Below are 24,134 nucleotides of genomic sequence, written 5' to 3' on the forward strand. Positions count from 1 at the left end.
ACTCCTGCACGTGGAGCTGCTAGGCCCCCTGCATCCATGTCAATTAAGGCTTTTTCCAGGGCTAAAGCAGCTAAATCTTCAAAGGCCGTGTCTGCTAAAGCCCCTTCTCACAGGCCTAGCTCTAGTACTCAAATGCTTAGTCTAGCAGAGGATCTCATTTCTTTGATCAGGGGAACCCAGTCTCACCCTGACAGGGCCTCTCACCCACCTCCAGAGAAGAGGCTTAGAGCAGAGCCCCCTGAGCCAGTTTCTTCAGATTATTCCTCTGATGTTTCGGAAAATACAAATCCTCCAGAGGGCCCTTATTCTCCATGAGGACTCTGATGCAGAGGATTCCATACCTTCTGCCTCTCCTCCTGAGGAATTTTCTTTTGGGGAAACCTTGCATGCTATGAGGGAACAATTTCAATGGCAGGGCCAGGATTTTTCAGACTCTAGGAAAAGGCTTAGGACCTTTTTACATTTACCACAGCATAGGCCTTTAGCTATTCCTCCAGTACTTACAGTTGTGGATGATGCATTTATTGATGCTTGTACTGCCCCTGACTCACTGCCTCTGGCCCCTACTAAGCCCGACAGATACTACAGGGTTCCGGACACACATTATCATTTGTATAAGGCTCCTATTGCAGATCCTGAAACTATTTCACAGGGCCCCAAGGCTGTAGCAGCTGCCTCTACCAAAAACCCCCTCCCCTCTGAAAGAGAATCTAGGGCATTGGAGAGATGGGGTAAAAATGTTTATACTTCTGCTACTCTTTCGGCTAGGGCCTTAAACTGTCAATTCCACATGATTCAGTATCAGGAATTTCTGTTAGATCAGCTCACTAAAAAACTGTCCTCGCCTGAACCTTTAGACCGTAAGTCCCTTCAGGATTTGGTGCATAACACTCAGCAGGTCAGTAATCATTCCTTAAAATGCGGCTATGATGCACTGGAGGCTTCCTTTAGATCAGCTATGGCTGGTACAGTGATCAGAAGACATGCATGGTTAAAAGAGCAATCCTTACCAGACCATGTAAAGTCAAAGCTTCTAGATGCTCCCATGGAAAAGCTCAGTTTGTTTGGTTCCCCTGCACAGCAAGTGTTGAAGAAGGTGGAAGAAAAAGCTAAATCTGTCCAGACAGTCAAGGATTTCTTACAGGTCCAGCCTCTGAGGTTTAGTAGGAACTGGCCTTCCAAGAATTGGTCCTTTCCAGACACCACCAGAGCACAGAGAAGCAGAAATAGACGCCCTAGAGGCAGAGGTCAATCCAGAGGTGCCTACAGGGGACGTCAGTGGCAGCCTAACAGCCAGAGAACTACTGCCACAGATCCAGCCACTACCACTTCCACAGGACAATCACAGTGACTTGGCTCTGAAACCGCCTACCAGGGAACAACTGGCAGCACCCTTAGGCGGAAAGCTAGCCTTATTTTCAGTAAATTGGCATTACATTACAGGAGACAAATGGATTTTACAGACAATAGACAAAGGCTACAGGTTTCACTTCCATACTCTTCCAAGGAAGAGAGGAATGCCAAACCTACCTCCAGACCAAAGGACAAACACTCTACAGCAAATAGACCACTTACTAAGGATGAGAGCTATAGAAAAGGTACCGGCTATGGAACAAGGACAAGGATTTTATTCAAGGCTTTTCCTAGTACCAAGAAAGGAAAACCAATGGAGACCTATCCTCGACCTGTCCGCTCTAAACACATATCTCATTGCTCCAAAATTCAAAATGCTGACCCTACAGCAACTTCTTCCCATGCTGGGCAAGGAGTCTTGGCTGGTGACTCTGGATCTCAAGGAGGCATACCTGCACGTCCCCATACGACCAAATTGCAGAAGATACCTCAGATTTCTTGCAGGATCAGAGCATTATCAATTTTCAGCATTGCCTTTTGGCTTATCTACTGCGCCCAAATGCCTGGCATCAGTAATTGCTCATTGCAGGCTTCAGGGAATTCAAATTTATCCATACCTGGACGACTGCCTGTTACAAGCGGACAGCAAAGACAAATTAACAAAAGATTTGAAAAAGGTTATTCACCTGCTGCAAGCCCTGGGATACACAGTCAACACAAAAAAGTCAAGGCTGATACCATCCCAAAGGATAACCTTCCTGGGTGCAGAACTGGACACATCAAACCAGATGGCATTCCTCACAGCAGAAAAACAGAAGCAGCTACCACTCTATTTCATGGCATTAACAACGCAGAACCAGCTTACAGCAAGGAAAATCCTGCAAGCCCTGGGTTACATGGCATCCTGCATAATATTAATTCCACATGCCAGACTACATATGAGGAAGTTGCAATGGTACCTGAGGAATTTATGGTCTCAGCACAAGCACAGCCTAGAAACCCAAATTCCAATAATTCCATGCCTGAAGCAAGACTTCCAGTGGTGGGCCCAGGCCTGTCAATTGAACAAAGGACTGCCCTTCCACAGGCCTCACCCAAGCCAGACTATCACCATGGACGCCTCAGACCTCGGTTGGGGGGCACACATGGTGGACAAGTGCATACAAGGCTTATGGACTCAAGACCAGATGAACCTTCACATAAATCAAAAAGAGATGCTGGCAGTAAAACAAGCAATTCAGACATTCAGACCATTTCTTCAACAGGGTCATTTGCTGATAAGGACGGACAACACCACAGTTATGTGGTATATCAACAAACAGGGAGGCACACATTCATATCCTCTATGCCGGATGGCAATGGACCTCTGGAATGTGGCCCTGAGCCTCAACATTCAGCTCCAAGCCATATTTGTGCCAGGAAAAGAAAATATACTAGCAGACATCTTAAGCTGAACCACCACAGATGCCCACGAATGGATGCTGCATCCAGACATCTTCAAAACCATCACAAGGAAATGGGGACTGCCAGAAATAGACCTGTTCGCATCCCCACACAACCACCAATTGGAAAAATTCTGCACAAGGACATACCACCCACTTGCTTGGAAGGTGGACTCCCTATCCTTCAGTTGGGAAAACCTGACAGCATATGCATTCCCACCTCTTCCTTTGATGCACAAAGTGCTACTGAAGATCAAAGAAGATCACCCGAGGATCATCTTGATAGCTCCAGATTGGCCGAGGCAACATTGGTACCCGCTACTGAGGAGTATGTCCCGGGAACACGCATGGCCTCTACCCCTACTACCTCAACTGCTAACACAGAACAACTTCAAAATCCTGCATCCAAACTTGAAAACACTGCAGCTAGCTGCTTGGAACATTACATAAGGAGAAATAACCCAGATTTATCTCAAAGGGTTAAAGACATTATCTTGGAGGCTCGCAGACCCTCAACAAGGAAAACTTATTCAGCAAAATGGAAACGATATCTCATTTGGAGTGCAACAAAAGGAGTAGATGCATCATTGGCAAACATAGCTAACATCCTGGAATACTTAGCAGAGCTTTTCCACAATGGTCTGTCTTACTCCTCCATTAAGATTCATGCATCAGCAATTTCAGCAGAATACAACATGGATCCTCCAGTCTTTCTCAACCTCTACTCAGGCAGTTTCTCAGAGGAATTAAAATGTAAAGCCACCAAGGAAACCACCATTGCCTACATGGGACTTGAACTTTGTGTTAGAAAAGTTGACACTCCCCCCTTTTGAACCAGCAGCAACAGCAGAATTACAGTACTTATCTTGGAAAACTGCATTCCTGCTTGCAATCACTTCAGCTAGAAGGGTTTCTGAATTACAGGCATTAATGGCAGTACAGCCCTTCCTTATCTTCCATCAGGATAGAGTGTCCATGAGAACTAATCCTACCTTTATGCCAAAGGTGGTCTCCAGGGTATCATTAAACCAAGCAATACACCTACCAACATTCTTCCCCAACCTGCAGAACAGGGGGGAAAGATTGCTGCATACCTTGGATGTACACAGACAATTGCGCTACTACCTGGACAGAACCAAGAACAATAGAAAAACTGACCAGCTTCTGGTAGCATATGCAACAGGAATGGAAGGAAAAGCAATTTCAAAACAGACTATCTCAAAATGGATAGGAAATTGCATTAGATTTTGTTACTCTTTTCATGGAAAGGCAACTCCAGAAAACATCAGACCTCACTCCACAAGGGCTACAGCCACTACTACAGCTTTCTTACGAGGAGTGGCTACCAAAGACATTTTAGAGGCTGCTACTTGGAGCTCCGTGCATACATTTGCCAAGCATTATAATCTACCTTTATACTCCAGATCCCGAGCAGGTTTTGCCACTGCTGTTTTGCAAGGGATCTTAACTACACCATAATCTCTTAGTGCCTCCTTAGTGCCTCCTCCCCCAGTTTGGCTATGGTATTCTACCCATTTGTTAGGACTGCAGATGCATCCTTGAAGGACATAGTACAGTTTTGTACCTACCATAAATGTAGATGTCCGAGAGGTATGCATCTGCAGTCAGGATTACCCATCCTCCTTCCCCTCTGTGGTACTCCTAGGGTATTTGCCCATCTTGTAGCTAGCTGGGGGAATCTATTATGGTGCTTGTATATATGTATATACATGTTTAGTTCTTTTTGCTCTCTATTGTTTGGAAACATTTGCATTTATCCAAATTTAGCCTTCCTAGAGGGCACCTGGCATCTGGGGCAAGAAACACTGAGGAAAATGGTGTCGGCTGATGCCTTTATACCCGCTGAACTGCAGCTATGACGTCGGGTGAAGTGCGACATCAGCCGAAGCCAGACCCAGACTTTGGAATCCGGCCGACCGAAGGGCTGCCTGAGGCCAGGACAACCCATTTGTTAGGACTGCAGATGCATACCTCTCGGACATCTACATTTATGGTAGGTACAAAATTGTACTTTTCCCTCCCTCTATCCCCTTTCTCTCTCTCCTTACAAGGAATTTTTGTTATTTACTTTCTACTGGTGGTGTTCTTCCACCTTAACCTAGCTCTTTATTGGGGGCTCCTGACAGGGCAAGAAAAACTGATGTAATGGCGTCCACTGCCTGTTTTTATACCACTGACGTCAGTCCAGGAGCGACAGCGACCAGTGCAGAAGTACTAAGCCTCTGGTATTCGGGCCGACTGAGAGCAACCTTGGCAGGGATAACCCAAATATGATGACTGCAACAGTGAATACACTCGAACATCTACATTTATGTGTACAGAACTGTACTTTTTCTTCTGGGGTAATTCAGTTCTAGGTAATTGCACCTGTACGTTACCTTTATGCCCTATGTCCTGAGCGGGGAATATACATGTGATGTGCAGTGCATACAAGATCTAAAGGTTGTGGTTTATTGGCCGGATGTTGGGCTGTCCTTGGCAGGAGATCCCCAAGATGAAGAATAGTGCAACAGTGAGGGACGAGGACAACTACTGCTGTTATGGTAAGAATGTATACAGCTTTACTTTTTGTTAGTGTATGCGCACCCCCTTTCATAAAGAAAAAAAGTTATATAACTTAAACATATGGCATTTGAGGAATGTACTTCACCTTATAGAACTGTAAATGAAGTAAAGTACAAGTCTCTTGTAATTTACTTGAAAGTTATGCAGTTGTTTTTGTGTTTTATATCATTTGTCTGTTTTTCAGGGAGAGCTGGTGACAGCATCCAAGGCGATTATTGAAAAGGAGTACCAGCCAAAGGTCATAGTGAGTACTGCAGGACCAAACCCATTCAACAAATTCACTGATCAGGAGTTGGAAGAATACAGAAAAGAAGTTGAACGTAAACAGAAAGACACTGAAGGTCTGTCGTAGTAAGCTAATTAAATTTGCTTTAAGAGTACATTTTGCGTCCGTCGTCTGACATTGCATTGTTTAAAATTAATGTCCTCCTGTGTAACAGCTTTCCCAGGTTGCCAAAGTTACTGTGTAACAGCTTTCACAGGTTCTAAAAGTTAACTCCTTATTTCATTCTTGTGTTAGAAAACTGTCACAGGGTGCATCCGTCTAACATTCCTCACAGGTAATGTTGGGAGTAGAATGAAAGTAGAATGGACTTAATAAATGGAATTGCATTTGTTTGATTGATTTTTTTCAAATTGCCATCTCTGTCAGTAGATTAAATTTAATGCTGTATTAGAGGATATAGTCGTCAGTAGTGCATTAGCACTCTGAATCAGACAACACCTTTTGCCATGCCAGTGGTATAGCTGTAGCAATGCCCACTGTTGCCCTTTGTTGCTGTAACAGAACTAAATACTCCATTAATTCCAGTATTCTGGCATACAAATCTACTTGCATGTAGAAGACTTACTCTGCATCTCAAGTAAAGTAGTGAGCTGCTATGCTTATTTGTAGTGGAGAGTTCCTGTTGTTAATTTCTTTTAATTTCGCCATCTTCCCAGAATCCCTGTTTTCTTTCAGCTGCCTCCAAGATTAACTCTTAAATCCTTACACAATATACAAGTAAGATTCTAGTTTTTTTTTAATTGACAAGTACATCCAGTTGCATATGGCTGTTTGTAGTGAGCATATGGAGAAAAGCTCCAGACATAAATAGTTTATTGACAAAAAGTGCAGAATATAAATATAATGTCACAGAGACAGAATGATTACATGGAGTACTTTTACTGGGACTAACACGTGCATTTCTCAAAACTAATTGTACAGAAGTTGAAGAAATTCATCTGTTCACTTTTACAATTGTAAATGGTGCATCATTTATGACATTTGATCTATGCAAGAAGTAGAACAACTTTGTGGTTTGCATGTTCTTGCACTCAGCATGAGTGGGAGATTTGCAGTATGGATATATTCAGTAAGTACCACTTGAATCAGCCGAAAACATGTTCTTCTGGGTAAAGGCAAGCAAATGTATGTATGTAAAGCATGCTTAATGGCTGAGGAGGAGATGTGAGGCATACATATCAGAGTAACAGACATGTATAAATATTTACAGCTGGATGCTAGAGATCTGATGTACAGAATGTGAGCAAGAAAGAATAACATAGGAAATAATACAATATTCAGTAGGTATTATTGAAAGACGGACAAAAAGAGGGGGAGATGCATATGAGTGGAATGGGGAGGGCATACACCAGAAAAGTTGGAATGGGAGGGAATCAAGAAAGATTAAATTAGGCCTAGGGGAGGTATAAGGGACCCGTATAATAATTACGGATATGAGATTGCGGGAGAGGACTGAATATAGAACAATTGGGGTAACACATTTATTTTTATTTCATTTTATTTATTTAACATTTGTTTACCAGGAAAGCCCAACTTGGAACAAAGCCAATTTTCAGTGGGGGCCCGGGGAGAAACGCTCCAGATACATGTCTTTGTGACATGGGAGGAAACCAGAGCACCTGGAGGAAACCCACACAAATGCAGGGAGGGCATGCAGACTCCACACTGAAGGCACCCCAGCCGAGAATCGAACCAGAGAACCTCTTGCTGTGAGGCAACAATGGTACCGCTGTGCCACTGCGCCGTCCATATGATGAAAGGGGAGATAGGAATGAGAAGAATTAATAGGAGAAAAGGTAGAAAGTTCACTGGAAAGTGAGATGTATAGACTAAAGTAGAGGGAGGTTTACGTCTGCTTAACTAGGTCACATGCCTTCAACCACCCCACCAAGTTAAAGAATCAGTTGATATCAAGATAAGACTTGATTGCTAGTTTGAATGTTTGTTTTGAATTAAATTCCCATATATTCAGAGAATGGGTGCATAGCAGATGGGTCTTGCTTCCCTACACTACTACTATTTTCCCACTGTTTGTTTTACAATTTCATGGAATTGGTCCATCACTTCATACACTGATAACAGTATGCCAACAGCAGAGCAGGCTGTATCCTGTTGTGGGCTAGCACAAGTCTGTGTGGTGGTTTTAAGAGGACTAGTTAGTACATAGGAAGCATATGGAGCAGCAGGATAGCATTCCAAGCCTAGGTTGCTTTTTGTAATGATGGACGTTAGGAGTTCCATTTTGAGCTCATTGTTCAAGATGTGCTGGGCATACACCAACTTGTTTGTGCTAATGTGGTCTTTAAATCTGCATTGCTGGTTCCAAACAATGTACAAGAGGCAATTGGGTATAAGAATATATGATAAATGCACATGCAGCTGCTTCGAGTAATAGTCAAGACCCCTCACACCCAGGTGACCTTTACACTATATTTCTGCATATCAGAGTTGTAATCACTGCCTTCCCAGGATTTCTCCTACCTCAGACTGAGCCTAGCCCCTTCCAGTAAAGTTTTACCAACAGTGATTGAAACTAGACCAGAATTATTTTGAACATAGACACTTACCATTAATCTCTCCTTTAAAATAGTGCATATCTGCAGTGACAACAACCCCTTCACTGTTTTTGTGGTAATGCTGCCAAGCAGACGTTAACATACAAGTAGTAGGCTTGCAATCCTGGAGACTATTAAGAAGCCTAGGCCAAATTCCCAGTTGTTCCCCAAGCACTGACTGCTTTAAGTGACTTGTTCATGGTCACACAGTAGATAAATGAGGGCTGAGGGAATCAAACCCTGTTCAAGAAAACACCAGTTTGACAGTTTGCTTTATTTTGGAGTATTAAAATATCTCCAAATTCCAAACACGCAAATAAACACTTCCAAGACCACTGAGAATGGGCTTTGCCTGAAAGCTTGCTTGTTTTAGAGCTTTGCTGCATTGTAGTTTCTTAGTGTACTTTTATGGTTTTACAGTATGGTCTTGGAAGTGTGTTTTCATGTGTGTGGAATCAAACCCTGTACCATAGGAACTACACCTCACAACTTTAACCCTCTGCACCACCCTTACAATATTCCAACTCTTTATCAATAGTTTCAACAGTAACTCTTTCAAAGATAGAATCTAGCAGTTATTAGTACATCATTTCAGTGCATATACCCTTAAGCTAATCATAAATAAACCATCACCCACAAACTGGTCTACATTATTTGAATGAAGTTTTATAGCTTCGAATATCATATGGGCGACACCATATGGTTGAAGTTGTAAAACTTCGAATAGTGAAAAAAAAGACCAAACCCTAAACTAAGGGTTGTAGGCAAGCCCCCCTGCACCCCCCTCTTTAAATATAACAACTCAGAGACCGCACTATAATGCGGTAAAGGGAAGACTTCCCTTTACTGCACTGTAGTGCAATCTCGGAGTTGGTATATTTAAAGAGCAGGGGGGTGCAGGGAGGGCTTTCCCCCTGTTAACACGTTGGGTGACTTTTTTTTTTTTTTTTTTTCACTGTTTGAAGTTTTATAACTTCGACCATATGGTGTCCGAAGTTATAAAACTTTGTTCAAATAATATAGACCCCCCCCCACAAACATATAACATTGAGTAGTTGTGCTACGTACCTGAAATAAATAAAATTAACTAGTGTGTAACATCAAATATACAAGCATCTTCAAATCTACACAGTGAAAATGTAAAATAAATGTTTAAGCAGGCAGATGCCATAAAGCAAAATTCTAACTAGCAGTTTATTGGAACCTGTCACTATAAGTAGCTAAAGGGATGTACTGAATTTCTATACATCTCTAACTTAGAAACCCAGATAGGACCTGCACAGTTCTACAGGCAAATAGAATCCACCTTCAGCTGTTCATCATGAATGCTGTCCACTCTGCAGTGTCTTAAGGGTAAGGCAGTAACTGAACTAACATTTGCTTTTTTTTTTTTTTCTCCTCTTAAAGATTCCAAAACAGTGCTTTCTGTTTGGATTTAAAAATGTGTAGATTTTGGGAGATCAAGATGGCTGCCATCCTATAAACAGTGTTGGATCATAGCTCGGCAATATATCAAGAAATATTACCTTCAAGAAGCATCAGAGAATTAACTTACCTGGATAATAACCTTACCTTCGTATAAAGGAACACTTTTTCTTACCACATACCAGGTCAGGAACAAGGAAGAGCTGTAATACAGTGAGGATTGTGGCTGATGGTTTCCTTCTTTTCCTTACATGTGCTATCCATGAATTCTGAGATTCCTCGGCCTGCAATCTCCTAATCAAGTGAAACAAGAAAATCAAGTATGTCACAGGATTCTATACACATGTATGCTCAAACTACAAAAGCAAAATATTCTTCAATTGCATCCCCGGAAAAAGAAACATTACCCAAAAGGGCAAGAACAGGTAAACAACAGGAAAGTACAAAACCTACTGGCAAAATGAAAACAGACCCAAATAGTATGGATGAATTAAAATTAGCATTGCAACCTATTCAAGCTGTAATACAAAGCTTTTCCACTCAACTACAAACCTTTGGGGAGTCCATAGACAGAATACTTACAAGAATTGACAAAACTGAAGCAAAGGTTATGGATAATGAAATCAAGGTAGAGTAATTACAAAAAGATCATAATTCCAATGCCAGAACTATGCTGGATATGCAACAGAAACATTTGGACCTTGAAGCCAAATCCAGATGCAACAATATCATAATAAGGGGTATTCCTGAATGGATAGATCATAACACTCTGGCAGAAACCATTAGTAATATATTTGCTTTTTTCCTGGACAATGCTCCCTTTATAGACCAGATAATAATCGAAAGAGCTCACAGGGCTCTCAGACCATCTTCGGACCAAAAAACCCTAGAATTGTCTATGCCAAAATTCTAAACTACCAACATGTTAACAAAATCTTACTTGCAGCTAAAACAAAAAAATATATTGTTTGGAGTGGAACCAGAATATACCTAGCATCAGACCTCCCTGTGCAGATGAAAATGGAGAGACAAAAGTTGGCACCCTTCTGCGCATACTTAATACAAAAACAAAATTTCAGATGAAATATCCAAACACTCTGATTTTCCAACACAAAGGATGCAAGCTATCAGCAGGAAACAGTAAGGAAGTCACATCGGTCTTCTTTAAAACATTTAATGAATCCCCTGACCTAGTACAACAAAATCACTAACTTACTTTATCGTGTCTCTCCTTTTTGTATGTTCTACCCACTCCTGGATGATGGCGCTGGACCTCGGAGGATGTTTTCAGTTCTTCTCGTGATCTGCCATAGTCTCCTGGATTTCCTGTTGTCTGATCGCTGGCTGGGGGACAGGCCTCTCTATCTCGTGGATCCAGGTTTTTATCTAAAGGACTACAACTTCCACTTCCACCATTATCTTCACCCCCGTGACACTCCTTGGGCCTTGCTCTGTCCCATAATTCCACGATGTCTTAAAGAAACAGGCATCTGAATATTAAGCCAAATATCGAGGAGGAACATTACAAGTTATTTAAAGAGACAGTTACGCTTCATCTCCCGGTCATGCAGTGCCGGGGGGGGGGGGGCTGTCTTAACAGTGATTAAGGTTTTTAGATGGTACTTGCATGCCTTTTGAGGGTCAGGTTTGTGATCATATCACATTTTCAATGCTGATGGGCGGAAGGGAAACCTTTGAGAAATCTTGACTGTAAAAATAGATCCACGAGCAACATACATGCATTACCTGGGCAAGGCTTGGTCCTGCGATGAAAAAGACTACAGGTACAGTTCACGATGTACTATCTAGAAGAGGATCAACCAGATTTGAATGTACAAAGCCACTGATTTTCTATGTGCAGGATTTAGTGGGGATAGAATATATACAAGATTTAAGCAAGGCTTGTGGGTAACAGGTAGTATTGAACTACATTTTCTGGTATATAGACAATATGCCTTTTTTTTTTTTTTTTTTTTTTTTTTTACCTTGCTTACCCACGGGTCTAATAGTTATAACGATATTCTGGGCAACACTGTTTGAATACAGGTTTTATAATTGTCATTTATTCAGTGTGAAATTTCTCTCTCTTCTTTCTTTTCTATTGTTTTAAATTCCTGTTGATATAACCTGGTTACTGGTATAATCTAAAAAGTTTCACTTATATAACTAAACATGGATTAAAAACAATTCAAAATATGAAGACAGTTATTTGATTAACAACATGGGGATTGTATTAACTTTGCATTTAAGGAGACTGGAATTTAAAGTTATATCTCTATAATGTTTTAACCTTGTTTGTACTCAAAACTTTGCATGTACTCTGTACATAACATAGCAGTTTCAGACCTGAGTCTTCCTAGCGCTTTGGAAATTCTAGGCTGCAGTTCTGGGTTACGGCTTTGAGTGCGAGATGCTTCTCATCCATGCATTAAATGTTTACACTAGGATTTGCTGGTATGTACCACGTATGGATTTAGTTTATATTTACATACATATATAATTAAACTCTCTGTTTAAACTAAAGTTTTCTGAGCTATGAGTTAGGTTCTTTAATCTGTTTGGGATTGTTATGCATTTTAGATTCTGTAGATATTGTTGGTTCATACTGGAATATTTTAGTTTCACTGTATTAGTTTCACTTCAAGTTGTATGTAATTTATATTTATGTACTGCTACAACACATAATATCCCAGTCTCTTCCGGGCTAGAAGGGTGGTTATTGGGCACGGGTTTTGAGCAGGAAGGGTTTCTTATCTTTGCCCAAACATACTGGTTTATCATTTATCTATACTTAAATAATCCTACATTCTCCACCTATAGCATTCTTTGTATTAAATAAAATCACAGATGCTGAAATTAGAGTCATGGAACATTAAAGGGTTACAAGCAATTAAGAAAAGAAAACTTCTTATGCATCTGGTGTTTAAATCTTTATCAAATATAATTTTCATCCAAGAAACTCATCAATCTAATGATCAGTGGGAACAGGAATGAGGGAAGTGATGGATTAAAAGTATTATTGCATCAGGTGCTAAAACTAATAGTGTGGGGGTTGCTATAATTATCAAAAATTCATTCCAGCAAGACATAATTAATTACGACTCTGATGAAGAGGGTAGATGGTGCCACTTTACCACCTATATAAACCTATCCTATTTATTAATATATATGCCCCATGCACCACACAACAAAACTTTATTATGACAATTTATAAAATACTGGCATCCTTTCCTAACCATTACTACATAGTGGGAGGGGATTGGAATTCTGTACAAGATCCGATGACAGACAGGTCCAATATTAATGCTAAATGTAATAAATACGCTACCTTAACTATTACTGAACTTAAGGAGGATTTCAGTGTATTTGATTCTTACATCTATCAAAAAGGTCCCTCAAAAAGTAACAAATTCTCTTTCTTTTCTAGCTGTCACAAGAGTTGGTCTAGGTTGGACTTCTTCCTAATTTCCTCAATACTTAATAACTTTAACATCATATTTGCACATTTGATACTGAGCCCAGATTTCTCTCGGACCACTCAAAAATTTCCCTATCTATTCAATGGACTTCCAAAATATTCTCAAATTCCAAAGTCATTTGGTGGCAGCTAAATTCTAACCTTCTAAAGAAGGCAGACACTTTCAGAAATTGAGTCCTACTTAGATCAGTTTGTTCAATCTTTAAAATCTGATTCATCTTCCATAGACTATTCCTGGGCAGCCACTAAGGCAATGATTAGAGGAATGCTTATAAAGCATCATACTACAAAAAACTTTACAACAAGAACGAATCATCCATATCAGATAATATAACTAAGTTAGAAGCCGAAATCCAAACAAATTACTCTGCCCCAAGCTGAGAAGAAAATAATTCAACTACAAGAGGAACTTCTATCTCTTCACGTTGAAAATCTTTCATTTCAGGAAATAAAAACATTAACCAACTACTCTGAATGGGCCCAATTCCCTTCTAAGTTTCTAACCAGAATCTTGAATCAAAACAAATCATCTCCTTCTATACAAGAAATTCATTATCGGGGGATAGGGTATCAGACTACACAAGAAATACTTAAACTCTTTGAATCATTATATTCTCAGCTGTATAGTCCTCTGGAAAGTCCTTTAGACAAAATAGAGTTTCAAAGCTTCTTAAACAAGTTAACTTTCCCCAAACTTTCTAAAGATAACAAGACATCCTAGCCAGGGAAATTACACAACAAGAAATTACCTACGCTATCAACAACCTGAAACTTAACAAAGCTCCTAGCCCGGATGGCTTCACGGACAAATTCTTTAAATGCTTTATATCTAAAATCTCCAATGCCCTGCTTCTGCTTTTTAATCATATTATCCACTTTGGAATAAAAGACGTTCACCTAAATGCATCAAGAACTATTTTTATTCCAAAACCTAATTCTGACACCAAAAACCCTTGGGATGTATAGGCCGATTTCTATCATTAACTTAGATATGAAGATCTTGGGTACAATCCTAGCTAATAGACTTAAAAATATCATTCTCAGTCTCACCCAAACAATCAGGCTTTATTATTCATAGACAAACTGTTGATCGTACACTTACTCTAGACGCTTTGATATCGCTTTCTACTCTAGCTAAAACACCTATTTACACCCTGGCCATAGATGCATCCAAAGCCTTTGACCGAATCAGCACAGACTTCCTGTTTGATACTCTCCCTCACTTCAGTATACCAGATTCATACATTAACATCACTCAAATTCTTTATTCTAATGCATATACTGTATTACAAATAAATAAACAAGTATCATCCAGGATCGACATTAGAAATTGTGCAAAGCAAGGATGCTCCCTTTTCCCCCCCTTCTATTTAACATTTTCATTGAACCTTTATTTCTATTAATCAAACAGAAAGCTTTTCATCACATTCCTTTCATATACAACCCAAAAAATCCTTATCAGCTTATGCTGATGACTTAAACATCTATTTTACCCTACCTAATTCTGACCTTGAGAAAATTGTTTTCCATTGATACCTACTCCAAATTAGCAAACTACAAATTAAATAAAGACAAATCCTTAATCTTCCCTATTAATATGTCGACTCAATACCCAAGTATATTCCCAACTAAAGGTATAAACATTAAACATTTCCATTATCTAGGAATCTCATTCTTTCAGGACTCTACAGCATTTTACCAGGGTAATATTACTAAATTATGGTCGAATGTGCAAAATGATTTAAACAGATGGGCCAAGCTTAATCTAACCTTCCTTGCAAGAGTAGCAATCATTAAAATGAACATACTTCCCAGATTTCTATATATTTTCAATGCAACAAATATTGTCCTACACAACAAATTTTTCAAAAACATATACTCATCCCTTTCGAAATTTATATGGTCTCCTAAATCCGTTAGGATTAGATACTCTAAACTTTCATACCCAAAAGAACAAGGAGGTCTAGGGCTGCCTGATTTTAAATTATATTACGAAATTATAAACTGCAGCAGGATAATTAACATAGCCACATTCAACAGGGATTCCAACATATGGCATCCAGTCTGGGTCATACTTTATAACAATTATATTAAATCACTGAATTTAACCCCTTAGCTCTTCCTTTCTTAAATAAAGAAAATCTGGGCAAAATCAAGATACATAGCAATATAAAAACCAAAATAGAAATATTACAAAAACTTTTTCATTCCCTAAAACTGACCCCTGCCTTTAATATTTTACAACACTCCATCTTAATCCTAACCTAAAAATAAATGGGATAATGTTAAACTTAGCTCAATTCCCCCTTCTGAAGGACAAGAATGTTATAGATCTCCTACCCTTTAAGCACCACTCGATATCAGATATAAGAACTAAGATGAATCTTCCCAAAAAGTATACAATTATACTAAGACAAATCATGGAATTATCCTATAAATTCTTAGACCACCCTTTGCTATCGGTTAAAGATATCTCCTCCTGCAGAGTAATTTGTAACCTTCTCAAAAAGAAAATGATTTCAAACACCTACAAAATCATTATGTCCTTTAAAACACAAAAGGAACCTATATACTCAACTACTGGCTGAAACAGGATCCCTCTATCTCCCACAGTCAAATATTGAATGCCATCAAGACAAGCTCCAATGTTATACCCCTAAAAAAGCTCAATTACACCCAGCTTATGTTACTGAACAATGCTCATCTTACACCTAACATAATTAATAAAATTCACCCCAACTCTTCTTCTCAATGCCAATTCTGCAAAAATCAAAAGATGACCTCCTACATATATTTTGGAGCTGTAAATGCTCATACAAACTTTGGTGTGCCCTAAGGGTCCAGTTAGAAAAAATAGGCTACGAAAAATCAACTTTGTCGTGGAAATTTACACGGTTACATATCCCCCCTCCTGGACTATCAAAGGTACAACTTAGAATTTTAATTTCTATTTTCATGTTAATAAAATATTATATCACACTTAACTGGAAAAAAACAGGCATTTTCTTTCCTGAGAAGGATTTAAGTTAGTTGCAATTAAACATCTTAAGGCTCATAGGTATCTATTTCATAAACCAAATCAGAAGGCATATCTTAAAAGAATATTGGAGGATGTTTTTTGAATATATTTTAAAATGATTGTAACATTTCATAGATTTACTTGTGTTATTTTTGGGCATTGTATAAGTGTATATAGTTAAGTCTGTATATAGGTTATGTCCTTTTGTATTAATGTCTTTTGATGTCTACGTTTTTTATAAACAAATAAAAAGAATTTAAAAAAAAGTGTAGATTTTGGATGGAGTCCAAATATGGAATGCCCTAGGTAGAGCAGATGTATCACTTTTGAAAAATGTATTTCTTTTTCAGGTTTGGTGCCTTTCCAGTGGAAGCAGTTTCACACTTAGTTATTTTTGTTTCATTATATATATCCAGAGAGCCCATTTTCAGTGCAGGCCCAGGGAGGAAAGCTCCACAATACAATATACAATTGGAAAATACTAATACAAATACAAAGAAGAATACTTACAATAGTAAAAGAATATCAAACAGAAGTATCATGTAGTAAACAGTAATAATTTTGAAAATATGTTCAAAATAACATGGTGGAACACACCAAACATTACAAGGTGAAGAAATGTTAAGTAATAGTGTAAAATAGGTGGAATATATCGTGGTAATAGAAGGAGATGGTTTGGCTAGAAGGGAGGTATAAGAGAGTTGGGGATGGAATAGGTTGGAAGGATACAGGTACATTTCCACTTAGAGAAAAGGTAGGAATGGAGATGTCTTTTAAAGTTTTCCAGGTTCAGCATTGTCCTTAGAGCAGGGGGAAGACAATTCCATTTTTTGGCTAGGGAAAAAGAGAGGAGTAGATGTTCTTCGTGTTTCACTGTTGCAGTCCTCACACTTGGGTTATCTGCCTGCAGGTAGCCCTCAGTCGGCCCGAATACCAGAATCTTTGGATTTCTGTGTCGGATGCAGTCACCTCTTCCATGACGTCAGGTCATCAGGGGTAGAAAACATGCCGCCAATGCCATTACACCAATCTTTCTTGCCGAGAAGGAGCCCAGAGCAGAAGCAGTTCGAAAGTGCCAGTCGGCTGCTACCTGAATTTTTTTTTTCGCGTTTCAGACCTGAAGTCTTCAAAAGCTAAGTACCCTGTTGGGGATTCTTTTTTCTTGCTCTAACCGATGTCAGAAAAAGTTAACAATTGTCTTGTCTGTGGAAAGCAAATACCTCACAGAGATTTTCATTCTTACTGCATCACCTGTTTAGGCCCAAACCGCAACATCCCTCGCTGTTGGTTTTGTGCCTTGTTTAATGCCCGAACCATCTGTCGTCGGGCTATTTTTGTAGCTAAATTCTTTCGCTCTCATTCTCCGTATTCCAAAATGACATCGGTAAGCCATCCGACTACCAATCTTCCAAAAAAGCGCGGAGACAGAGACAGACCGCATAGGTCAAAAACTGTCGACGATGCTTCTGTTAAGCTAGTCGCCAGTCCGTCGGTACTCAGTGAGGCGCCTTTACAGCCCCGATGCCTCCTCCTACAGATTCGCAGGCCTCTGCTGAGACCCATTCGGAGTCCGGTATGCCGCGAGATGCTTCGACTATGGAACCTGCGGTTGTCTCTACCTTGGTTGGGTCCGGAGCCGCTCTGCAGGCACTGGCCTCTGAGGGTGTATTCCGATCTACCGATATTCATATTAAACTGACAACTTCATTTCCAACCAAAAGTACCGAGTTTTTCAGGCCCAGAGTTCGCACTATGGCTAGAAAACCTACGTCCAAAGCGCATGCTCAAGCTCCCATGCTAAAAACCAAATGCTTAGAATGGCTGAAGACCTTATTACTCTAATTGGGGGAAGCCAGCCTTCACCTGCCAAAAGACAAAGAATTGAATTTCCTTCTGATTCTACAGATCAGGAGTCTGAAGACTCTGACCCGTCTGATTACCAGGACATACCCTTATCTACCTATGAGGATTCAGATGCAGAGGAATCCATTCCCTCTGCCCTCCCCTCCAGAAGATTTTTTGTTTGGTGAAACCTTGCATACCTTAAGAGAGCATTTCCGCTAGGAATGCCAGGACTATCCTCAGTCCAAAAAGAGACTCTGGGAATTTTTAGATTTGCCTCAGCACAGGCCTCTAGCTATACCCCCAGTCCTGGATATTGTAGATGATGTCTTCTTGGATTCCAGTCTTACTCCTGACACCTTACCACCAGCTCCTAGAAAACTTGACTGGTACTTACAGGGTACCTGACTCAAAAATTTCTCTTTAAGAATCCTACTGCGGAACCAGAGACCATTTCCCAGAGACCTAAAGGCATTAAGGCTACTACAGCCGAAAAACCTACCCCTTCAGACAGGGATTCTAGAGCTTTAGACAGATATAGGGTAAGAAGGTATATACCTCTGCACCTCTTGCCATGAGGGTTTTGAATTGCCAGTTTCACATGTTGAAGTACCAGCAACATATTATGGAACTAATTAAACAAAAAAAGACAAACCAAACGGAACTGGAAACAATAAGAATAGACCCAAGATAATGTTCACTTCTTCAGACAAACAGTGAATACTGCATTACTAACAGATTATATACATTCATTACTTAATTGATTATTACTAATTAAAAGGGCAATGATCAGCAACTATAAATTTTCTTAAAATACAGACCAAATATAACCTTTAAAAATATATATATGTAACCTTTAAAAAGGTATAGAAACCTCACCACTTTAACAGAAAATGACTGCATCAATTCATATACATTTATATAGTAATTCATAAATTCATATGCTTGATATTATAAATACATTGAATTATACATCCCTAATCAGAAACAAACTGCTGTCGATGGGATGTATATGTTCTTATAATATATGAATTATTATACTTGATAAATTAAAATCAACATGAAATCAAAAATACCACACAAACCAGGCACTTGTTTAAATATTCATCAATAAGTGAATATTTGTTATTAATTAAACCATGCAGTTTATGATGTACAAATTAATTTATAACCCTAACCATCCTAAACATTATAGGTATACAAATATGTTTATAAATATTCCAATATTATTACTAGTGTATGTGGAAAAGTTTAAAAATTTCCAAAGAGAAACAATGTTCACACATCTATCTATTTAATGACAGTAATTTTAACATACATTTAATTGACATAGTTTAAACCAGGATATGACTGTGCATTTGTCTTGTTGAAGAATGATGAATTTAAATGTATGAGATGGATGCTAAATCCATTACATTGTACTTCCAGATTGAGCAGAAAATAAAGATTTACAAGAGTTAATGCATTCTGCAAACTAAGTTAGTAAACATAACTTTGCAGTGTGGCGTTGATGCCTTAGAAGCATCTTGCAGGGCTGCTGTCACTGGGTTGTACCTGAGAAGGCATGCTTGGCTAAAGGAACAAGTCTTGCCTGACCATGTCAAAGCAAAATTACTAGATGCTCCATTAAATCTGGAGCATTTGTTTGGCACAAAAGCAGAAGTTGTTCTTAAAAAGATGGAAGAAAAAGCTAAATCTATGCAAACTGTTAAATAATTCTTAAAGGTGCAGCCACCTAGATTCAGTAGGCATTGGCCTTCAAAAAAATGGTCCTTTCCAGTTCCTCTCAGGCCTTCTCAGGCCAAACCCAGAGGAAACAAACCACCAAGACTACAGTCTCAGGGTATGCAGAGATCTAAACAATTGAGTGTTTCCACCTCAAAACCAGGGAGTGGTAAGCCACCCCCTTATGGAAAAAGTTTGCAATGACTTTCCAATTATCTTTCCCAGTCATGGCCAAGTACTTGCGCCCCTAGGAGGAAAACTCGCCCTTCATGCAAAAAACTGGATATCCATTACTCAGGACCAATGGTTCTAAACATTGTATCCCAAGGGTACAGATTCTACTTCCACTCACTGCCAACACCAAGCGGGTTGCCAGACCTTCCTCCAAACCAGTGGGCAGAGGCTCAAAAGCAAGTACTTTCCCTTTTCCATATCAGGGCTATTCTCAAAAGTACTACTCAAGGTCAAACAGGACAGGCCAAGGGCAATCTTTATTGCATCAGACTGGCCACATCAGCACTGGTGCCCACTCCTACGCAGTCTGACAGGAGTGCCAGCCTTGCACCTACATCAGACACCTTCCTTGCTGTCTCAGCAGGAGGGACAGATTTTGCATCCACAGCTGCAAACCCTAAACCTTGCAGCCTGGCTTATCTCCTGAATACACCACCAGCATCCCTCAGCAAACAGGTGCTGGACGTCATCCTTGTGGCCAGAAGGCCTAGTACTAGGGATGAAAAGTGGAAAAGATAGAGAATATATTGTTCTTGGAGTCAGTCTCATGGAAAGGACACAGCTGTGGCCAGCTTACCTCAAATCCTTGATTACCTAGCAGAGCTGCTCCACAGAGGCCTATCCTTCTCATCCTTCTCATCCATTAAGATTCATGCCATCTCAGCTCATTATAATACTGAGCCTCCTCTCTTTTCTCACCCTCTCATCAAACAGTTCCTGAGAGGAGCTAACAATTTAAGGCCCCCTAGGAGAGCTCCCACCCCGGCCTGGGACCTTAACTTGGTACTGGAGAAGCTCACACTTCCCCCTTTTGAACCTACTGCTTCAGCAGAGTTAAAATTTCTCTCTTGAAAAACAGCCATACTTCTAGCTGTTACTTCAGCAAGAAGAATGTCTGAGTTACAGGCACTTATGGCGGTGGAGCCCTTCATTATTTTCCATGCTGACAGGGTTTCCCTCAGGACTTAAGCCTTCCTTTATGCCCAAGGTGGTATCCAGTGTGTATTTAAACCAATCCATCCATTTGCCAACCTTTTTCCTTGATCCTCAGAATAAAGAGGAAAGGGTCCTGCATTCCTTGGACGTGCACAGACAGTTCAGGTCCTACCTTGACAGGACTAAGCCTTTCGGAAAATGACCAGCTGCTAGTCAGCTTTGCTACAGGGGCAGAGGGCAAAGCCATTTTGAAGCAAAGCATTTCCAAATAGAACACTGCATCCATTTCTGCTACAGGCACCATGGAAATTCTGCCCCTCTGGGAATCAGAACTCATTCCACTAGAGCTACTTCAACCTCTACAGCATTTCTCAGGGGAGTCCCTAATAGGGACATCCTGGAAGCTGCAACCTGGAGTTCTGTAAACGCCTTTACCAAGCATTACCACTTACCTAGTTTTTCTAAATCCAGAGCTGGATTTGCTACAGCATTCTTATAAGGCCTGCTAGTCAGCCCTAACATTTCTTGACTGCCTCCACCTTTCCTCAGCTTTGGGAGTCTACCCAAGTCTGATGACTGAAACAGTGAAACACGAAGAAAATAGTGCAGATGTTCGTGTTACACTGCTGCAGTCAGTACACTTGGGTTATCCTGCCGTCAGGCGGTTTCCCAGTCGGCCTGAGTTCCAAAGTCTTGGTCTGGCATCGGTTGCTGTCGCCTCCTCCCTGATGTCAGTGCGACAGGGGTATATAAGATGCAGCCGACATTTCTTCAGTCTTTCTTGCCGCGCGGTGCCCGAAGCAAAAGCAGTTTGCAAGTGCCGGTCGGCCGTCTCCTGAGATTTTCATTCCGAATCCAGAACCGAAGTCTTCTACAAAGCTAAGTACCCCGTTGGGGAAACTTTTTCTTGCCTCAGACCGATGTCAGTAAAAGTTAATAACTGTATTTCTTGTGGGAAGCAAATACCTCATAAGAATTCCATTCCTATTGTATCCCATGCCTAGGCCCAGACCACGACGTCACTGGTTGTCGGTTTTGTGCTAGGTTTAACAAGTGCACTATTAAACGTCTGTTTGATTTTGCCCGACATTATTTTGGTAGAAAATTCAATTATACCATGCCGTCGGAACTTCCGATGACCGGAATACACAAAAAACACAGAGACAAGGATAGGCCCAAAACTGATGACGAAGTTTTTTCTAGGCCAGTCGCATGTTCTCCGGTTTTCAGTGAGGCACCTTCGCAGCCCCTGACGACCGCTTCTGTAGAACCACATGCCGCCTCCGACTCCCACGTGGAGATGGCTGGGCCTTCGGATGCACAAGTTATTCAGCTTACCGAAACTAGCCCTTCAGAGGGATCCGGAGTAGCTGAGCACCCCACAGCCTCAGAGGGTGTCTTCAGACCTACTCAGTTAAGCATTAAACCCTCAGCTAAGTCTAATCCTCCCTTAAAATCAAAGAAACAAATACAGCATTCTCCAGGACAGGCCTCCATGCCTAAGAAACAAATGCTCAAAATGGCCGAAGACCTAATCACTCTGATCAGGGGGTCCCATCCCCCTCCTAATAAAAGGCCTAGACAGGATGCAGACTATGATTCATCCGACCAGGTGTCCATCTCCTCTGATCCATCCTCAGACCTGGGATATTTTTTACCTCCTTATGAGGATTCTGATGCTGAGGAATCATTTCCATCAGCCTCACCGCCTGAGGACTACTCCTTTGGGGAAACCCTACATACCATGAGGGAGCATTTCCACTGAGAAGGCCAGGATTACTCAGAATCCAAGAACAGGCTCAGGGACTTCCTTTTATTGCCTCAACACCGGACCCCTTGCTATTCTGCCAGTGTTAGATATTGTGGATGATGTGTATACTGAATCCAGCTTAAATCCTGATTCCTTACCTCCAGCCCCTGTTAAACCTGACAGATACTACAGAGTCCCTGACTCACACAAATTTCTGTATAAAAGCCCTGTAGCTGACCCTGAAACTATTTCTCAGGGACCCAAAGGGGTTAAGGCCTCAACAGCCAAGAATCCAATTCCCTCTGACAGAGATTCCAGAGCATTAGACAGATGGGGAAAGAAAGTATATACGTCTGCAACTTTAGCAATGAGAGCTTTAAATTGCCAGTTTCACATGCTAAAATATCAGCAATTTTTACTGTCTCAGTTAAAACATAAAATGCTTCCAGAATCAGATCCTCCTAATTTTAAAGAAATACAGGATTTATTGCATGCAGCTGAACAAGTGGGAAAGCATACTTTGCAATGTGGTTTTGATTCTCTAGAGGCCTCCTGGAGAGCAGCAGTTACAGGCTCTCAGGCTCTGTCATTAGAAGACATGCTTGGTTAACAGAACATACATTACCAGATCATGTTAAAGCAAAATTATTGGATGCACCTTTGCAGCAGGATGTGTTATTTGGAGTTAAGGCAGAACAATGAATCAAACACATAAACACACAGTCATACTTGGAGGCTCTGAGCAAAAATTTACCTAAACAGCAGAGGCCTCCAAAGCAGACATCCAAGCAACTGCCACCTCATGATACACCACAGGCAACACACAAACCACAAAATCAGTGTGCAAAGCAGTCACAGCCCTTAAGGCCAAATACAACACCAAACATACTTGTCATAGGTGACTCCATAGTCAGACACACTGACGTCCCACTCACCAGGCTGAACAAGGAGAGAGTCACAGTAAGCTGCCTATCGGGCGCTAGAATCCGCCACATAACACAAGCACTCGGGTCACTCCACAGCAAGTACAAATATGACACAGTCATTGTCCATGCTGGTGTGAATGACCTGAGACGTACCTCCCTGGACTACATGAAAAGAGACATAGAGGAGCTCTCTGATTATGTAGCCCAGGCAGGTATGACCCTGACGCTGAGCAGTATCCTTCCTTCACCAAGAATGATGCCACAACATAGAGACAAGATGATCAGCTTTAACAACTGGCTTAATTTCTGGTGTCATTCAAAGGGGATCCAGTGTCTGTCTGCCTGGGATGACATGCTTGACAAGCCACGCTGCTTCGCAGGGACGGCTTGCACCTGTCACCCTGGGATTCCGGATATTGGCTAAGGCTCTTGCCACCCCATAGTGCCTTTTTAGGCAAGGCTCAAATTCTAAACCTACCACCCTAGAAAACAAAAATGGGAAGAAACTAAGGGTAATGCTGCTCAATGCCAGAAGTCTAAATCTCAAAATGCACGCTCTCGAGGCCCTTCTCAGTAT

General features: G+C 40.7%; 1 protein-coding gene across 13 annotated transcripts in view; it reads left to right on the plus strand.

The window, feature by feature from the left end:
- The window catches only part of ADD1 (adducin 1), a 1,467,941-nt gene that overhangs the window by 1,285,955 nt on the left and 157,852 nt on the right, over nt 1–24,134 (plus strand). For all 13 annotated transcript variants that reach the window (XM_044062916.1, XM_044062918.1, XM_044062905.1 and 10 more), the window contains one exon: nt 5,566–5,722. In XM_044062916.1, the coding sequence (XP_043918851.1) occupies nt 5,566–5,722 (157 nt within the window). The remainder of the gene's footprint in view (nt 1–5,565; nt 5,723–24,134) is intronic.

This window comes from Protopterus annectens, chromosome 2.part1, assembly GCF_019279795.1.
Source record: "Protopterus annectens isolate FY-2018-M chromosome 2.part1, PAN1.0, whole genome shotgun sequence".
In the NCBI taxonomy this organism is placed as follows: Eukaryota; Metazoa; Chordata; order Ceratodontiformes; family Protopteridae; genus Protopterus; species Protopterus annectens.